The sequence below is a fragment of the Micropterus salmoides genome, unplaced genomic scaffold (assembly GCF_014851395.1).
Source record: "Micropterus salmoides isolate LMB-PRFRI ecotype aquatic unplaced genomic scaffold, ASM1485139v1 Ms_hic_scaffold_19, whole genome shotgun sequence".
Lineage (NCBI taxonomy): Eukaryota > Metazoa > Chordata > Actinopteri > Centrarchiformes > Centrarchidae > Micropterus > Micropterus salmoides.
The window spans coordinates 16,291,142-16,311,528 of record NW_024041039.1 but is presented as its reverse complement, the minus strand read 5'-3'; the positions used below and the strand labels follow the sequence as shown (position 1 = coordinate 16,311,528).

Below are 20,387 nucleotides of genomic sequence, written 5' to 3'. Positions count from 1 at the left end.
AAATTTTTGTTGGTTTTGTTTCTAAATTGAAAATGAGGACCCAAGATGGGCATGACTGGTACGACAACAGCACTGTTCATTGTTCCAAGAGGCGTATGCCAAAAGCCTGATTTGATCATGATTAACAAGATTCTCAAGTAAAAAAAACTCCAGGATAAAATAAGTATTTAGGTTTGGATTGACGTATTAAAATGTTCTGAGTTTGAGGAATGAACAAGGTCAGTATTGACATCAAATTTCCTCTTCAACCCAGACACAATTTTTATGCATGCTTATGAAAACCTCATTGTTTGTCTGTCTCTGACAACTTCTACTTTGATTTCAGTGACATACAATCATTATTCCAGCATAAAAGCCTCTGAGAACCTGCAGAGCCAGTATTTTTGGCTCCATACGAACTCTTGAATAAGATAAGGACCAATCTAATTGTTCCTACACTGCAGATCTCTCATGCCACCATGTGGAGAGAGTGCCTCTGTGTACTCATCAACCAAAGCAAAATTATCTGAGCTCTTAAGCAACACATCTTGAGCAAAACCCTTGTTCATCACATTCAGCCTTTTGTTTTTGTGTTTACAAGAGCACACAAGAGCATAAGTGTGTGTGCCTGCATGTATGGTGCAAAATTACCTATATCCCATTAAAATGATGCTTTGAATTTAAGGAAAATAATTAATATTTTACAAGAATTTAAAAAAGAAAAATCTTTGTGTAAATGCAATAAATAAGATGGATAGTCATTTTTAACTGGTAAACTACTGAATTTTTGCACTTGTCCAGAGTGCAACATCTTTTAACAGCCTGCTGTGACTTTCATTTAATTAATATTTTTTAGTCAACCCTCAGTTTGTGTTGAGCTGGGAATGAGCTAGGATCATGAATATGGACGGACTTGATGGTTTTCATAATCATCCTCACTTTTCTCTTTACTGCTTCACTTAATAATATTGCCATTAGCTTCATAACCAAGAAAATTACAGGTCTAATCTAATTACCTCATTTGTTGTCTGGTGTCACTGGCTTGTTGGGGGTTATCTTGGGGATGCCATCTAGAGCACATTGGCTTTGAACTGTGTAGCACCTGGCTGAGAATAGACATGACCTGCTAACCTCACTGTGTGTCCTGTGCTCTCTCCAGACTACAGCAACAGTGGCAGTGTTGACACCGGAGCATATATCTCACTAGTGTGTCCCAGAGCATGACCATGTGGGCTACACACCATTTACTGTACAGCTGGGGCTTTCTACATGTCTGTTGCTTTCTGAAGGTGTTTCTGCCTCCGGGGCTGTGGGGTCTGGATCTGTGGTTACAATCTTTCTGCTGCCCTCATGTTCTTGCTTGACACCCATTGCTACGATTGTTATTATTATTATTATTAGTCCTATTATTATTATCATTAAAACTATCATTATTAGTACTATAATTTTTTTTCCGTGTGTACCATTACCACCTTTACTGTATGTCTGTGTGGATATTGTGCTGGACTGCTTCTCACCCTCTCCCTCTCTCTATCTTTTTCTCTCAAGGTTTATACCTCCTAAAAGGGAGTTTTTCCTTGCCTGTGTCACCAAGTGCTTGCTCATGGTGGGAATTGTTGGGTCTCTGTTAATAATATTACAAAGAGTACGGTCTAGACCTGCTCTATATCAAAAATGCAACAAGATAACTTTCATATTATGAATTGGCGCTATATAAATAATAAATAAATAAAAATAATAAATAAAATTGAATTGATTTGGTTCTTGTCCTCATCCTGATCCAGTAGGACACAAAGAGAGAGTCAGAGCATCTTGATCTTGCTGCCTGCAGAACATAAGAAACATACATCAGGAGGATGTATAGCGGGTCAATAACAGCATCGAAATATAGAGAAAGGAACATGTCCTCAAACTAATCCTCTGTGCCTCTATTCTCACCTGGTTGCCTTTTTTCTTAAATATCTCATAACATCCCATCTCTTAGTATCTTAAACATACTCAGCTGGCTCGGAAACATTTAACTCAGTCACCAGTCCACTCTATGATTATTTCAAGCAGTTATTTCAAACACAGCTGCCAATAGCTAAGTCTGATGTAATAGAAGAGTCCCAGACAAGTAAGCATGATATGATCAATAACCTGTGGGGTCCCGAGAGAGTTGTTGTTACTCATTTTTCCCTCAGGTTGATGATCGAGATTATTTTTTAATGTTTTGAAATGTATTTTTCAGTAAGTCTGTGTAGGTAGATGTGGTCAAATAATGTGTGTCAATTATATAGACAGTACATTTTATTTGATTAAATGATTGTACAATATATAACTAAAATTACATATAGCCAAAGCCACAACACACAGTGTAACAGCCATTTATAGGACAATTAGCACCATTTGTTAAATGATTTACAAAACAACTTTGGATAGAAGGGTACAAATACTGTGAATTTAGACAACACAAAAACTCCCTTTAAACATCTGTGGGATTTACCATCTCATTTTTTGCTCTTACTGAATTACAAATCTTAGGCCAAGGATTTATCACCAGCACAACCAAGGACACAGGACATGGGTACTTAAGTAAACAGACAGATGAAATACAAAATAAATTCATATTCATCCTTGACATTTCAGATGTAGGAGGTGGACAGACCTCAAATATCGACTATCAAATATCTCTCCATTTATTCATCACCTCTTCCATCCAGCCTACAGTTTTGAAGGAGCCAGGGTCACTGAAATTAGTTTTACCTCAATATATAGTCAAGAATTATGGGTAGAAATAATACACCCAATATAAATTAATCATTCATATATATTTCTAAATAATATGTGTTATTTTTAAACCTAAACTGACATATGGCAGCATTCCAGCGTTTTGTTGTATTAATATGTATAGTATGCATTGTTAAACTACATAATGATTTTATTAGGATTAGTGTGCGATTTTTTTTATTAAGTGATTAATTGTTTAGTCTATTAAATATCTACCTTAAAAAAAATCCCAACACAACTTCCAAGAGACCCTTGTGACACCTCAAAATGCCTTGTTGTGTCCGACCAAGGTGCAAACTCCACCAGTGTTCAATTAACAATCATACATGACACAAAAAAAAGCCACACCAAATTTGAGAAGCTGGAACTACAGAATGTTTGGGCATGTTTTCACTTTCAAAATAGATGCCAATCAACAAAATCGATTTTAACTCAAGGAAGATCTCAAATTGTTCATTTTTGCCAGGAGGCAGCCAGAACCTTCTCAAATTGGGTATGTCTATCTTGAAATCAAAGACAATTTTACTTACTCCTATTTCATTAGATTTTATAGTATATGGGAAAATACACATCATGTAATTAATATTCAGAATGTCTCGAAAGTGAATCCAAAAACTTTTCTTTTATTTTTCTTTTTTTACAAGTTTGTGACACCTAGGACATTGCTTTAGAAAGTGATAGCCTATGCCTCTGACACTCTTTATAATTTACGCATAACACATTTAGGCCACTCACAGGCTACAAACAGTCTTTCTGCAGCAAGCCAAAATGAGTCAAGAAACGCCAAAACTAATGACCCTTCTTTTGCTGTGACATGACATTTAATAACAACCCTCAGTTACCAAGTAACAAAAACCCAGGGATTAAATGCAGCATCCATAGTCAGGAAGGAAGGATGGTGGAAGTATGTTTTGACTTTTCACCATAATTTTGTGCTTTAAAGGGATTATGAGAAAGGTTGCAAAGTGGGCAGTGAGTCAGTGAGATCACTGATAAGGTTGGTAGGGTTCACTTAATCCAGGAAGTCGTCACACACTGCGGGGCACGGGTATAAATTGACCTGGAGTGAAGCAGAGGTTTTCAATAAAAAGCCTTCCCACACAGAAGCACAATGAAGGGGGTACTTTCTCTCAACATGGTAATACTCTATCTCTTTCTATGGCTTACTCTGGCTTGATTCAACAGATTTTTGATTGACCATTTTGTTTTATCTCTGTTATATTAGGTAACTGCCTCAACCACGATGGGCTCAGTGAAGTCAGCCGGACTTTCTCTTCTCCTGTTGTCTTTTCTTCTTTATGTAGCTGATTCATACCCCAACACTGACTTGTCAAACAGTAAGATTTGTTTATAATAAAAGCACTAGTGTGTTAAGTACTCTCCTCTCATTTACTATAAAGGCATTTAATTGTTCATATGTAAATAATAACTGAAATTTAAATGTAATGTGAGTACACAAACTAAGGATCTTGTTCAGTGAATTGGCACCATCTGCTTTTACTTATCTCTATTCACAAAGAGTGTGCACTGTGCTTTCAGTCTCAGATTTCAGCTGTTACAGGCTCTGTATCACAAGCTGTTCGTGATCAATACTTTTTTGACTCTGGTTGTAAAACTTGTATCGTCTTTCTCCAGTGGGCTGTGAGGAGTGCACACTGAGAAAGAACATTGTTTTCTCGAGGGATCGTCCAGTCTACCAGTGCATGGGCTGCTGCTTCTCCAGAGCGTACCCAACCCCTCTCAAGGCCATGAAGACAATGACGATCCCAAAGAACATCACCTCGGAGGCAACGTGCTGTGTCGCCAAGCACAGCTACGAGGTACAGGAGCAGACACAAGACATGCTAGTCTTTTCTTAATACTGTGCCTATTTACTATACATTGTAGAGGTTATAGCGAGATTGAAAAGAGTCTGTCCTGACTGTATTTGTTTTAATTGATTTTGCAGTTTATTTCAATTCTGGTTTCTGTCACTTCAAGTTGTTCAGAAGTGCAGACGTTTCGACTCCTCACAATGCTAAAAAGAACATTCCATCATACATAGTTGCTGCTGTAGATTGATGAGGCTTTGTTAATATTCACTCTTGTTTCTTTCTCGATCTGTTCTTCTTTCAGACAGAGGTGGCCGGCATAAGGGTGAGAAACCATACAGACTGCCACTGCAGCACTTGCTATTTTCACAAGATATGACAAAAGGAAAGTGGAAAGTGGAGACCATTCTGCAGCAGTCCGCTTTGCAACAAATTGTGTTTCTTTTAATATGCACAAGCTCTTGTCTGTTTTACAGTGTAAGTTGTTGCTTTTCCAGAAAATATTTTTGTAGGAATCCTGTGTTTGCGATGTGTAATGTGACATCTACATTTTGCATTGATATATGTATATTATTTCCTGTAGATTGAAAAGCAATTAAAATGTGCACCCAGATGTTGCATTTTCATGAATTTGTCCTACACTAAAATGCATGGGATTGTAGTGTGTGTGGGCATGTGTGGAGGAGTAGGCTAATTGTTTTGGTTGTGTAACAAATCGTTTTACGTAAGTTGACATATGTGTCTAAATGAATGCAGTGAAAGGGAAAGTGAGAAACTGTCTGAAAGTGAAACTTGACTTTGAGGTTGATTACAAGCTTGTGCTATGACAACCCTGATTCACCAATCAGGACTGGCAGTCAAGTAGCCAATAAAAAATTGAAGCTGGAGAGAAGTCATTAAAGTGCTCAAAACAAAAAAAGGAGAAAAAAATGGTAATTTTAACCTCTACATTTCCATGACAAGTGATGCTGATGAAGGTTGTGTGGTATGACATACTATACATAGAACAGCGCCAGAATCAAAATTATTTTGAAATAAAATGCCTATTTAATGCACATTTCTTACGTGTGGAGATTGTAATGTGGAAAGTCAACACCTTAGTTTGTTTGCGGAAATAAATTTAGACACATTTTGAGGGTAATGTAAAACTTACTAAGAACTAAAAACTAAGAAGTTAACATAAACTGTAGTGCACATCATAGTAACTACTGTACAGTAACCAATGATATTTTAGCATCACTCTTTTTAAGTGTTTAAGTCTGGAGGGACAAGAAAGACATGATTATCTTGCCTTGGAGATTTTGGAGGTTGGTTAAAACTTGTTGGAAAATACAATTTGCTTCCCAGAGGTTGCTTAATGGAGGTCATAGCTGACATGCAGTAGTGTCTGTGCATGGATGGTATAGCATGGAGCATGTTCAGGGAAAGTCCAGTCATACCTGAGAGTAGCTCATAAGCAAACATTTCAGCCCTGCCTGTGTGAAGAGTGTGATTTTGTGCCACTGTAAGGTCATGGATGCTTTCTTGACATCAGGGGGTGTATGTGTATTTGGAGCACACTGTGTGCCCTCCCCCACCCCAGCCATCCCCACCCCTCAACCCCATCGCCACCCCCTCCCCTGCGTGCGCGTGCGAGTGCGAGTCTGGCAGCGTAACATCTGTGCGTACGCGGTCGTGATTGTTGTGAAGATGGCGGAGGGGGAGACAGAGAAGGAATATGACACACGGAAAGCCATCGAGGAGCTCCGAGAGCGGTTCCAGGGTTTGACCACAGCTTTGAAAGAGAGCTTGCAGTCTCCGCTGGAAGCCTCGCTGCATTTCTGCCAGGAGTTTTGCCAGGTTAGCCCGTTCTCCTGCTGCTCATCCCGGGCAGCCTGCAGCCCCTCTGGCTTCCTGGCCGAGGATGCGCGTCTACGTTTGCTACAACAATGTAGCTAAGGAGCTAGCTGCATAGCTAGCTGCCTGGCATTTCAAGATGGGGAAAAAAACTCCTCCGCGGTTTTCAGCTATTCCCTCAATGATGTTTGTCTGTGGCTTTAACTTATTTGCAAAGTCTCACTATCCACGCGGCGAGAAGTCACAGCAATGTGTGTGCATTGTGCATGTATTACTCGTATTTTCCAGGCCACATAGCTAATAGCAGATGGATGTTGCTAGCTGGTATGCAGGGTCCCCCTGTCCTGTGCAGTGGTCATGCTGTGCAAAAAATGGAAAGCTACGTTAGCGAGATTTTACAGGGCGATTGCATTGATATGCACTGAATTACAAGAGTATACGCCACGTAGAAAATATCATTCAGACGTTATTATACTGCATCTCCATGCTTGTTTAAGTTTTCGCTTGATGGAAAAGGGGTTACTTTTATGAAGCTGTTTTATCGTACGGAAAGATCAATGATTTTTCTAAGGTGCTAGCCCAGGCCTTGTGCACTAATTAATCCTGCTAACCACATCAGCGGAGATGCTCGTTATAGTCATATAGCCTGCACCAGAAAAAAAGATGTTAAATTGATTCAATTTTATGGCAACCGATGTGCCTGCAGCTGGCCGTGGCAGTGATTTTAAAAAGGGAAAGGGTGGCAGTGGTCACTGACTCCATTACACATCCTCCTCATTAATTTGCCCTGACCACGTAAATATCACGCGAGGTATCCATTTACCTGATATCCATCTGATACTGCAAGGATTACTGTCATTGCACCAAATTAATGTAAGATCATGGGTTTGTTTCTATCCAACATTAACCGGCAGTGAGGAATTAATTAAACTTTAAGTTTAAGTTATTTGAGGGGGAAAAGGGGGGGATGAGCCTCGGACCCTATGCTGAATGCTCATGATCGAGATTTATCTAATAAAAGTAACTTACAGCTGCATATTAGAGTCATTCTGGATGAAATGGATCGGCATGAATATTGTGGGTGGAAGAAATGGAGGGACTTTTTTAAGAGATGAAGGTTTGGCATTACTTGAGCTGAGGGAAAGGAAAAAAGAGAGGGAGGATAAAAAAAGGCTACTCATAACTTGGTGCTTTGTTGTTTTAGGTGTCTACATGACATCATTATCAGCAAATAATAACAAAATAAATATTGATGCAAATTAAACATTTCAACTTTAATAGTTTGTGATATATATTAAAATCTTAAGTTGCTTTTTCAAGTCAAAGCAAACGGCAAAGCTAAATCTTTTACAACATGTTTGTAATCAGTCCTAGTACAGAGGAATATTTTTTCTCACTTAACAACTTTGATTTTGATTCAGTCTCCATGACTATGAAGCCTGTATTTTGTCTTTTTACTACTATGGACACATTTATGAGTAAGCACATCATGAGCAATGTACAATCCTGAGTCAAATTCCTCGTATGTTTACAAATACCTGGCAATAAAGCTGATTCTGATTTTACTTAGCTTATATTATTGACACAGGGGCATCACTAAGCATAATTTGTCTATATGTAAATACACATATACAACAAAAAAAGTTAATAAATAAGCAAAATAGGTCTGAAACCTGTCTCCAGTCTCCAATCTCCAATCTGTCGGTTGGTTTTAAGATTAACTGATTATTTGCTGAGTTTACAAAATGTCAGAACTGTGAAACATGCCTGACACAATTTCCCAGTGCCAAAGGTGACATCTCTAAATTGGTTATTTTATCCAGGCAGTTGCCCAAAACCCCAAAGAAATTCAATTTCCAAATGATGTAAAACAGAGAAAAGCAGCAAATTCTCACATATGAGAAGCTAGACACAGGATGTTGTGCATTTTTACGTGATGGAGTAATTGAGTAGTTGTTTCAGCGCTAAAGAAAGATGATAGTGATTTAAACACATGGTGTTTATTTTTATAAGCTTGGATTTTCATTTTTCCCAGCCAGTTATTCTATACTAGGATGTGCCGAATCAGCAGTTGGCTTTAACTTTAATCAATCTGTCAGTGGGTTTATTCTAATTGTAGCAATTTTAATGTTTTCCAGGTCCTTGTGGAACATGCTGGCCGTTGGAAAACGGATGAGGATCCACTGCCTTTGCTGGAGGTCTACACTGTAGCTATCCTCAGCTTTGCTAAGGCCGCCTCCTGTCTCTCCTCTGAATGTGAAAACGTGCCACTGCTACTTGAAAAGTTAGCACTGTGAGTAGAGACTCTGACAGGGGTGTCGCTGGAAATTTCTTAAAATCCTGTATTATTTTGTCTTGTTCTTTCAAACAGCATCTTTACTGTCGATGTGTAACTACATGTTATGCATGGATGACAGAAATATAATGCTCAGATTGTATATTAGGGGAGAGCATCTCCTTCAAGCTCTCCTGTGTTAGTGTAAAGTTGATGTGGCAAAGAATGGCTTACAGGTTGTGGATGTGCAGATGACGTCAGTGGTAAAAGATAAACTCATCATTAATTTAAGTCAACATAGTAATACCACAGTTTAGAAATACTTAGTTACAAGTGAAAGTCTAGCATTCAATAATTGACTTGAGTAAAAGTTTTGCAGCTATTAAAAGTGGAGCTTATTTTCATTACTTTTTATACTGCTGGGTAATTTTTTTTATGTCTTATCTAAAACATCATAATTCTTTTGTTGATATGCAAAGTAACAGAGTGAAAAGTACAGTATTTCCCACTGAGATGTAGTGGAGTAAATAAATATATATATATATATACACACACACACACACACACACTTGTATACTTATAGTAGTTGAGTAAATGTATTTATTTATTTTCTATTACTGCATTACGTTACACCATTAACATTATTAGCATTATAATGCATTAACATTAGTTTGCTTTGCCGTTCCACTGGTGTAGCTTTGTCTTTGGCTGACAGTGATCTCTTTAGATATTACATGAAAGATGCAAAATATTTGACAATAACAATAACAATAAAACTAAACACACCCAAATCTCAAAGGAAATTTAGATACCGTATGAAACATTTAGAAAGACTCAGCAAACAGTATACAGGAACTATTCAGCTATTCGCACAATGTGCTGTTGAAGTAGTTATTGGAGGCAAAGTCCTTGAGGCTGTAATACAGAATAGAAATGTAGGCTACCTCTTGGGGAGCTTCGACATATTTGGGACGAGCTACTTTGCACATGGAGGTGCACTCCATACACAAAATGAAGGGAATCAGAGGCAACCATTATTAATGCCAAGAATGCAACTTAAGTATTTATCACAATTACTGATGAAGCCTTTCTGAGCTGTTTTTCCATAACTACCATATTATAAACAACTATTTAATAACACCTATATTGATCCATCTAACTAAAGTGTCTCACTGCTACTGACTTACACCCTGCATTGTTGCTGTTTAAAACTTTATTGTATTTCCAAAATGTCAAACTGACTGATCTCACTTAGTGGTTACCCTTATATTTTGGAGTGTGTGCACATCCTTGACCTAAATGTGGCTTTAAAAAAATGGCTGTGTTTGATCCACAGGAGCTGTGCGGAGCTGCTGCTCTTACTGCCCCAGCATGTCCCTGGTGCCTTATGGGAGGAGTTTCAGTCCTCCATGAAGGTCAGTATCCCCAGGGCTGTTCGGAGACTTTTTCTGAGGCTTATCTTTGCAGCGATAAGCAAAGAAAGGTTGTTTAGCAATTAGAATGCATTTGGTTTAGCTCATCATTGGAAAGTAGTATAAACAACTGGGCTGAATGTTCGGTTGGTTCTCTTTACAAGAATGACATTTTATGAAATGTTCTGTTCACTGCTGCCTTTGAAGAAATTTAAACTGTTGAATGGTGACAAAATCACTACAATAACATTGTTGTAACGATGACTTTAGATTCTTGACTGTCTAACACTGTTGAGTCACAGAAGTTTTAGTAATTTACTTACTACATATTTATTTATCTTCTGTTGCAGTTGGCACAAAGCCTTTTACAAGAAAGTGGGAGCACACAGCTTTGCCTGCTCTCAGTTCTGGCGCAGCAGGATGGCGTCTGGTCCAACACCACACTAAGCAGCATCCTCTCCAATCAAATCCCTCAAACTGAGCAAGGTTAGCTCTCACTTTGTACAAAGATGCACCACCCTAACTTGCACAGTCACGTGAAATTATAATTGTTCAGTGTGTATAATATAATCGTCTGAATGGCCTCTTATCTGCAGTTTCTCATCTTTTGTCTCTTGTCTTCTACTCTCTTTTTTTTAATGATTTGTTTCTTAGTTCATGAGTATCTTGAGTTGGAAGGTCCCACGCTTCTGAACATGAGAATAAAGCACCTTATCAAAGTGGACAGCATTGATAAAGCTGCTGTCCTTGCAAAGATGTGCTCGGAGTATGCCGGATATGAAGGAAAAGGAAACTTCAAACAAACCTACTTGCTCTGCATCTGCATGACAAAAAATCAGGAGCAGCTAATGGAAGAGGTAAGAAATGACACACAGCAACAGAGTTATTTGAACACACAAAGTTGTTACATGTAACACTTGAACAAGTACTCTGCTGCCATTTTTAAGTTGTTTTTTTTTGTGTAACAATCATTAAAACAGATTGGACAGAAAATGGACTTAGCTAAACCAAGTAATCATTCAGCACTTGTTTGATGGCCCAACAGGGGTTTCAAACATCTTTATTTGATTTCATTTAAATTGACTGTTTCTTTGATTATTTCTCTTTCTAGATTGCGTCAATAGACTGTAAAGATGCTCTTGAAATGATCTGCAACTTGGAGTCAGAGGCAGATGAGAAAGGAGCTCTCTGTTTATGTTCTGCCTTTCTCAAGCGACAGCTTCTCCAAGGAGATGTTTATTGTGCCTGGTAAGTATTGCTGTTTAATTCACATAAATGCTCTTTTAACACTTAGCACAAATTGCCCTTTAGAATACAGTGGTCGTGGAACAAATGTATTATGCAACTGACTTTTATCCAAACCCGAAGCAAACAAAGATACCCTCACTGTGCTGATGATAAGACAGGCCAACTTTAGTCTCACAGGAAGTAGGGTGCAGGTACAACTACTTCAGTGGGAATTCTCTGCTCCTTCTGTTATCTGCATGTTACCGTTTTGCGAGGGCACCGTTGTTGCATCCTGGGCTTGGTGGCACTCAAGATGATTGTGATGGGTTTAAAGAAATACAAACAAGCCAGGCTGCTTTTTCCTCTATACCAGAATGATGAGGTGTTCAGCCAGCCTTTCTCGAGCGCTGGCACAGTGCTAAAATCAAGTGTGGAGATCTGGATATGTGAGACTTGGCCAACTGTGACTGAATGAGTAAGAGTATAAATGACTTGCTCTCATTAATCCATGACTGCTTTGCAACAGCAACCGTCTAGTTGAAACTGTACAAGTACACTTTTAGATAAGTGGTTATCGGTAATCTGAATATACCGTATACTTTTTGAATAAATAAAACTGCAACAACTAGTCAATTAACAGAACATTCATTGAAAACTATTGGTAATTGATTTATCATTTAGGTTTTGTTTCAAGCAAAAACACCAAACATTTAATGGCTTCATGTTCTTATATGTGAGAAATAGACTTTCCTTGTTCTATATGATAGTAAATTGAATATTATGGGTTTTTGGGACTTTTGGTCAGATGAAACAGGAAATATGATGATGTCACCTTGGGATCTAGGAGATTGCGATGGGTATTTTTCATTGTTTTGTAATATTTTCTAGACCAAGACTATGATAAATCTTTGAAAGATTATAATAGGGCTGGGTGATAAAACGATAACGATAATCATCGCAATATAATTTTCCTCAATAACAGTATAGTAAATGTTCAATTGACTCAACTGACTCAAAAATGACTCAGTAACTTATTTTTTCTATTAAGATATTTATTTTGTCAAGGAAAAAGCTCCAAAAAGATTTAACTTATTAACTTATTTGTTGACTTTTCTTTTATTATTATGATTGTTGTGAATGTTCTACTTCAGATATATTAAGTGATCCACTGTTTGGCAAGTGTTTGTCATGTTCTGACCATAAAGAATAAAGTTTAAAACACAATTAACCATCTGGTTTCTTCAACTTTCATTCAGGAGCAAAGATCAGCCTTTAAACTTAGGAAATAAGGATTTGACATTTATCGTGATAATTATCGACTGATATGTTTTATCGTGATAAAATTTTTGGCCATATCGCCCAGCCCCAGTCAATAATTAAAATAAACATTAGTTGTGTTTAACAGTTGTGTTTGTGATGTTTTCCAGGGAACTCACACTGTTCTGGAGTAAGCTACTCATTCGTTTAGCGTCGTCAGCTGATGCATTTCTTGGACACAGCAAAGAGATGGCTCTTCTCTGCAGAAGCGTCTGTCATATTCTGTTTCTAATCAAAGTAATCCAAAACGAGGTAAGAAAAATAGTCTGCAGATTTTAGCTTATAGCAGAACCATTACACAGAGCCATTCACGCCAACAATGACTCATACTACAACTAATCAAATCAACTAATCAAATCCTTGACATTTATGTTACTTTTTTATTTCCGTAGGTTGGAGAGGTGGGGCTTCCAGTGTGCGTGGAAATGTGCATTCAAGCTCTGAAAATGACCTCCAGTGACCATAAGGATAGCAAGTCCACCATCTGCAAAACTATTTCCTGCCTCTTGCCAACTGATCTAGAGGTTAAGCGTGCGTGCCAGCTGACTGAGTTCCTCCTCCAACCTACCATTGACTCGTATTATGCTGTGGAGTCGCTGTACAACGAACCCGACCAAAAGCCAGAGGAGGACGGGAGTCTACCAGTGCCCAATTCTTTACGCTGTGAGTTACTGCTGGCCTTGAAGACACAGTGGCCTTTTGATCCAGAGTTCTGGGACTGGAAGACACTGAAACGCAACTGCTTGGCACTGATGGGCGAGGAGGCAGCTATTGTGTCATCCATTGACACACTCAATGACACAGACGAACATGAGGTGGAAAGTGCACTTGGCAAACTCCCTGAATACAGAGATCTGGAGGATTTTCTGTTAACCACTACAAATGAACTCAATGAAATCACAGATGAAAGAGAGAAAAACAGAGAGGCTAAAAAACTCCGGGAGCAGGGCTTTGTGTCTGCCAGGTTCAGAAATTGGCGAGCCTACATGCAGTATTGTGTGTTGTGTGACAAGGAGTTCTTGGGTCACAGAATAGTTCGCCACGCGCAGAAGCACTTCAAAGATGGAGTCTATCTTTGTCCGATTTGTGCTGACAGTTTTGAGAGTAGGGAGGTTTTAGAGCCACATGTAGCATCGCATGTAAAGCAATCTTGCAAGGAGAGACTAGCTGCAATGAAAGCTGCTAGAAAGGTAACAAAACCACCTCAGTCCCCTAAAAGTCCATCAAAAAATTCAAAGGTTGCTGCAAAGATGAGCATTAGTCCTGTTAAAATTGAATCGCAAATTGCCGACCAGTTGGTGTCTCCTGTTAAGATAGAACAAACTACATCTGACACACACATCAGCCAAGACTGTTTCTGTCCTGTCAAAAACTGTTCCAAGGCTTTCAAGTTTTTCCGTAACCTCATGGCTCATGTCAGATCTCACAAGGACGACGAAGAGGCCATGAGGTTTTTAGAGATCCAAAAACAAAAAGTGGTGTGCCAGTATTGCAGACGGCAGTTTGTTAATGTCAGACATCTTAATGATCATTTGCAGATGCACTGTGGCAGCAAACCATATATCTGCATACAGTTGGATTGCAAGGCCAACTTTAACTCCAATTCTGAGCTTCTCATGCATAGAAAAACACATCCTGAATTTAAGGCCCAGTGCATGTTCCCTAACTGTGGCCAAGTTTTCAGTGAGGCCTACCTGTTGTATGATCACGAGGCTCAGCATTACCTTACTTACACCTGCCAAACTGATAACTGTGGCAAAATATTCTACTCACAGTCTCAATTCTTGTCTCATCAAGAGAATCATAGTACAAATTATGCAGTTAACTGTTTGCCCATCACAAATCAAAACCCTCCTTTCACTCCAAAAGTAGAAGCAACCCTCGAGAGCACCCTGAGCAAAGAGTATGCAAGTCCTGCAGTTTTCTGCCCTGAAAGGACTAATACAGACACATATATGAAGGAGGAGACAAAGACAACCACATCACCATGCACATTAGCAGAGCTTGCTAAAGAAGCTGGTCCTGTAAGAGTGAAACACTCGATTGAAAGCATGCTGAATTCTGCGGAAGATCCTGAAATGGAAGAACCAGAGAACTGCTACACTCCGCTGACAAAGCCCACTGCAGCACCACCTGATGTGGAAGCAGCACCGGAGGCTCCTCACGTGCACCATGATGAGGCTGGGCAAGGTGAGATCCCTCCATTGTACCCTGTACCCAGCACAACAAATCCTGTGGCAAGTCAACAGGGTGAGGGGCTTAATAATGTACAGAGCAATGAAGTTTCAAAAGCGATTCCACAAATTATTTCTCCAAGTCAAATCAAGACAGAAATTCCTTCTTCGCTGCAAGGATACCCTTCCAGCACGCCTGCTGTAACTGCTGGAAATGAGGAGAACTTGCATTGCTGCCCATATAATGACTGTACAAGGGCATACAGTACAAACAAAAGTCTTTCTAGGCATGTCAAGAAGCAACACCCGGAAATATTTGAAGACTGGAAATTGGCAAAGAAATATAACAAAGTTGCCAAGATTACAGCAAAAAAAGCACCATGTGGGCCAGCTTCACCTAATCCGCCCCAGAACCTGGGGAACAGGCCATCAAATCAGCCAGGAATACTATGCAACAAACCTGGGATGAAGCAAATGGATTACCCAACGGGATGTTCAACCTCACCTTCCCAGTGTTATCCTGGATCAATGGAGCCTGTGCCTATCACTCCAATGGTGAACCCCACTCTGTATCCATCATGGGGAAGCCCAAGTAATCCCAGCGGAATGATTCATTCAGACGTGTCCCAGTCATGGTCTTCACCTCCCATGAATAACTGCTATCCAGATGCCTTTAACATGAATGAGTACCCCTCTCGGAGCTATCCTCAATGGCAGGCAGACCCTTATCAAACCACAGCGCCTCTCCCATCTGATAGAGAGCCTTCGATGGCAGCTATACATGGTCCCACTATGTCGCACGCTCCTTCAGATTCAAGTTTGATGTCCCAGTATGTCTCCAGTTCTTTGATGCTCGACAATGGAGGGCAAATACATAACGGAGGGCATCAGTATGGTCTAATGCATCCAGAGGGCAGTGGAGACAATGTAGATATGAGAAAAAGCAGTGAAAGTATGACAAGTCACTTGGATAATGGAAACAATATCTCAACAATTGATGGCCTCCATGAAAGAAGTTACCACACTCCATATGCTCAGAGCGAAAACTCTTGTCATACTCAAGGCTCATCAGTTGATATTCCCATGAAGTGTCTAAGCCCCGAGGCCCACATTGCATTTAATGCAGCAAATCAAATCATTAAAACAGAGAATATGTCCACTCCTGGGTATGAACCGATGGACAACTCCGTGGATGGCATGCTCAGTCCACCCAGTGTCACTCAAACAGAGTTCCCTTATGAAGAGGACTGTCTTAATGCTGACTGTGAGGCTAACCCTTCAGATGAAAAGGGCAGTGAGCCTGACGTGCAGAAAGGAAAACGCACCAGGTTGAGCAAGCGAACCAAATGGCCAGCCATCATTAAGGATGGCAAGGTCCTCTGCAGGAGATGCTTCAGAGAGTTCACAAGCACCAAGTCTCTCGGAGGTCACTTATCTAAACGCTCACAGTGCAGGCCTGTAGACGAAATTGACCTAACAGCTGATCTGCCAACATCTTTTCTTGATTTTCTCAATGACCCCCATGTCCCTGACACTAACGGAGCAACATACAATGTGTCAAATGGTGATTTTTCACAGCAATCGTGTAGCTTGACCACTTTGACTTCACCCATGGTGTTGAAACAGGAGCCCCAAAATACAAATATAATGGACTATTCAAACTCCTTATCGGTTTCCTCTGAAATCCAGCAAGAGAAGCCAGTAGAGTTGGCTAATTCAGCCCTCGCTGTACCTTATCAAGAAGATCACTTGATGGAAATTTCGCATGCCTTTCAAAGGTTGGATTTGATTGAGGCAGCACAAGAGAAAATGCGGAGTGCTCTGTCGTTAGAGCAAAATGTCAGTCATTGTGATACAGCCCCTGGGATTGAAAAAAGTAAAATGCTCAGTAAAAATGATGACAAGCCCTCTGAAAAGGTACCGAAACCTTTTAAATGTGACCAGGATGACTGTGAGTACTCATTCATGACAAAGGAAGCGTTATTCAAACACTTGAGTAAAATGCATGATTACTCTAATGAGATGATTGAAGAACTAAAGAGAACCCCATCCAAACTGTCTCCATATCCTTGTCAGATTTGCCCCAAAACATTCACAAGAACGACAGGTTTGAGAATTCACTATGAAAAAGTCCATCGACTGTCAAAGGTAGAAATGCAGAAGCTACGGATCAGTGCTCGAAACAGGCGTGCTTTTAGACTTAACAAAGATGAAGTGGTTATTAGCCGTGCAACCACTGATGCCAATACCAGTCACATGACCCAATCTGCAGCGGTAATTCCTGCTATAAAACAAGAACCGCTTGACATTGCAATTGCACCTCAAACAGACAGTGACAACAATCCAGAAGTTCCTCAAATCATATTACCAGGAGAGGCAGTTAAACAAGGCTTCACACCTGAAGTATCAACTGTTACACGACTACCGTCTCCTCCCAACTATTTGACTGATGGGTCGTTTGGTGAGGTGGCACCATCAGTTCATGAAGCCCCAGAGCAGCCTAAGGTGGCTGTTGTAAACAAGAGTCCAGATGTGAAACAGAAATCCAGTTTACAACAGAAACCCAGTCCAGTTGGCAAAGTGAAGGAGCAGCAAGGACGATCAGATGCACCATTAAGTAAAGTGAAAGAGCCCAAGTCCAGCTCTCCTACTGCATCTCCTTCATCTTCCCCAGAGAAACCCAGCAGCTCCAAAACCACACCAACGAAGGACGAAGCACAGAGGAAAGAGAAAACCCCGAAACGGTTGAGCCTCAAAATGTGTGAAACAGACGCCTACAGTCCATATAGACCATATCGCTGTGTTCATGAAGGATGCACTGCCGCATTCACCATCCAGCAGAATTTGATTCTCCATTACAGGGCCATGCATCAGGCATCCCTGCCCCCCACCAAACCGGAAACTGACATTGAAAAGCCAAGTGTTAATAATGGACAGGAGAGCGATCAGAGCGTAGACAAAGATAATGAAGTCAGGTGTCAAGTGAAAGACTGTTCAAGGGTGTTCATGGGAATCACAAGGTTAGTGCAGCATTACCTCTTACTTCACAAGTTTACCCGTGACAAAGCCACCGCCATGATGGCCAGCATGACCATAGGGACTTTCAACTGTGACCGGCCGGAGTGCGCTCTCCCCTTCAACTCTGTGGATAAGTACATTGAGCACATTAAGAATTTCCACAAGGAAATCGCCATCTCAGAGAGCGGCTCAGTTGATCCAACTTTCAGGTGCGAGTATGAGGGATGCGACCGCGTTTACACTACAAAATCAAACCTCCTCAGACACCTGATAAAAAAGCATGATTATGTTTATGATCCTAAAACAAGTGACGGAAGAAGGACCAAATCAGTAGGACTCTTCCCGGGGGTTAACAATGGGAAAGAGAATGTAGAAAACAAATTCAAAGTGAAGAAGAAAAACACTAAAAAGAAAGATGGAAAGTCCATTGAACACTGGACTAGTTTTGGAAAACCTACACTAAAATCCCATGAGGAGGCATCAGCCATGTGCACCAAGAAGTCCGCCCTGCAGTACCCATGCATGATAATAGGCTGCGATGCAGTGGAGCGGGCTGAAAGAAGTATATTTAAGCATTACACCACTCATGGCCTCACAGAAAGATACATCGAAGACCAGAGGAGCCAGTTCATTTTCTGCAAAAAGTACTCACGCGCCAGATTCAAGGATGCAAAGAAACCAGAGGGCGCGTCAAGCTCATCTTCTGAGGAGACGGAGCCAGACGACGGAGAAAAGCCCAGTGACCAGAAAACAGATGAGCTGGTGGATAGAATAGGCCAAGAAGACAGCAAGCAGTCCAACGACGATAGTGCAGAATCTCAAGCTTCCACTGGGACGGACGGAGGAACTAAAAGAGGCCGTCCCAGAAAACCTGCACATCCTACACCAGCTTGTCCAGAGAGGATGCAGACACTTCGGAATCGTTCGACTGTTAACAGCTCAAGAGAGAACTCAAATCCTGGAACCCCTACAGCCCAAGAACAACGTGACGATGGGGTTATGCCAGGGTCTTTCAAGCCTTTAGGACTTGAAGACTCTTTTCTTAAGTTCTTGGAAACCTCAGAGTCAACTCACTCTTCCAAACGCAAATTAAATGACAAATCTAGTGCTGAACTGCCGTCCAAAAGACAACAAACTCACAAACAGAAATTTGCAATGAAAAGTAAAGTAACTGGCTGTGAAAATCTTGTAGACTTCAGAAATCCCCTTAATCTGAAATCAGTGAGCAATGTCAAGATTGTCATGGATAAAACATTTTCAGACGGTGCTGATCTTTTGCTAAAGCAGCTACAAGATATGAAACCCACAGTCCTAATAAAAAAGTGGCTTTATAGCGGATCATAGCCCGGTATTTTGTTTTCAACTCGATCTCACTCAGGATTTGAGAAGTTATGCTGCAGAATGGTTTGTTTGTTAATGCATCAGATTTCCAACTGATAACAGTAACGGTCACAGTTAACGATGAAATGGCCTATTTTGTACTTAATGAAAAAATGTCTTGGATGATTTTAAGTATGTATGTTAGTTATAATAACCAGGTAATCTATAGGGCATAGATTTTAGAAACATGTTTGTATTTATGCTTAGTATTGAAGATGTTTTTTTTTCTTTTGCTAAATGGAGACTTTTAAGAAAAACAATGTTTTTATATATCCCTATGGGATTTCAAGTTCTGTTTGTATTTATTTCATCCTTTTTCAACACTAGTAGACCTATCTGTAATATTTACATGTCTTCCACACAGTGTTCAATAAAATGTTACTGGTTCTTTTTGTAAAGTATTGGCTGCAGATCTGTTTTTCTGTTGCATGGATTTTTTGCTTTATCTTGTTCATGGTAGACCAATGGTTTTCAGAGTCTGAGAAGAGCCTATGGGATCATGATTATACTATTTGATCCCGTAGACACTCAACAGTTGAGCCAAGATAGCCTAGTATTGCTGTTTGACGTAACTTCAGACTACACCAGATACATTAAAAAAGGTCTGTCTTAAGGCATTTATTAGTTTCTGACTCTGATAAAATTAGAAAAACAGTTCCCCAAAACTACTGTATCTCTGTATGCTCTCTCACATGTACGCTATTCTATGTGATCTCCTGTTGATAACTAATTTAATATGTAATATTGTTTCACTTTCATTTACTGAGCCTCCCCTGAAACTGTTTTGAGCCCGCCTCAAACTTTATAATCCTCTGCAGTAGAGTAAATGTGTTTCTCAGGCATCCAAGATTTCATGCTCTGACCTACTGTAATAAGATGCAATTACAAATACACAATAATAGATAAAGTATGGAAAATAGACATATAATGGCCATATACCATTGCTGAATTTCTTACAAAACATCAGAGGAAGATCACTTTAATTAATCTTCTTGCCTGCTTACTTACTTTACACACAAATAACACACTTACTTACTGGACTGCATGAAATGCTAACAAAATTTTGTAAAGGGCTAAATAAAGTCCTAGCCAGGTCCCCTTTTTACATTAAAATATTAATTCAACACTTGAAATATACAGCTAAACTTTAATTATGTCATCTATATACACTTAAAATGTACATGCTGAT

At 39.9% G+C, this 20,387-nt stretch overlaps 2 protein-coding genes across 2 annotated transcripts; both read left to right on the top strand.

Moving 5' to 3' along the window:
* Nucleotides 1-3,797: 3,797 nt before the first annotated feature.
* Nucleotides 3,798-5,172, top strand: cga (glycoprotein hormones, alpha polypeptide). The gene is made up of 4 exons (XM_038728074.1): nt 3,798-3,886; nt 3,974-4,085; nt 4,384-4,568; nt 4,864-5,172. Exons 1-4 carry the CDS (start codon nt 3,860-3,862, stop codon nt 4,936-4,938), a joined length of 399 nt encoding a protein of 132 aa, XP_038584002.1. The 5' UTR covers nt 3,798-3,859; the 3' UTR covers nt 4,939-5,172.
* A 1,062-nt stretch (nt 5,173-6,234) lies between these two features.
* On the top strand, nt 6,235-19,599 carry znf292a (zinc finger protein 292a). The gene is made up of 8 exons (XM_038728919.1): nt 6,235-6,398; nt 8,534-8,688; nt 10,007-10,085; nt 10,433-10,568; nt 10,737-10,939; nt 11,194-11,330; nt 12,737-12,878; nt 13,019-19,599. Exons 1-8 carry the CDS (start codon nt 6,249-6,251, stop codon nt 19,160-19,162), a joined length of 7,146 nt encoding a protein of 2,381 aa, XP_038584847.1. The 5' UTR covers nt 6,235-6,248; the 3' UTR covers nt 19,163-19,599.
* The last annotated feature ends 788 nt before the right edge of the window (nt 19,600-20,387 follow it).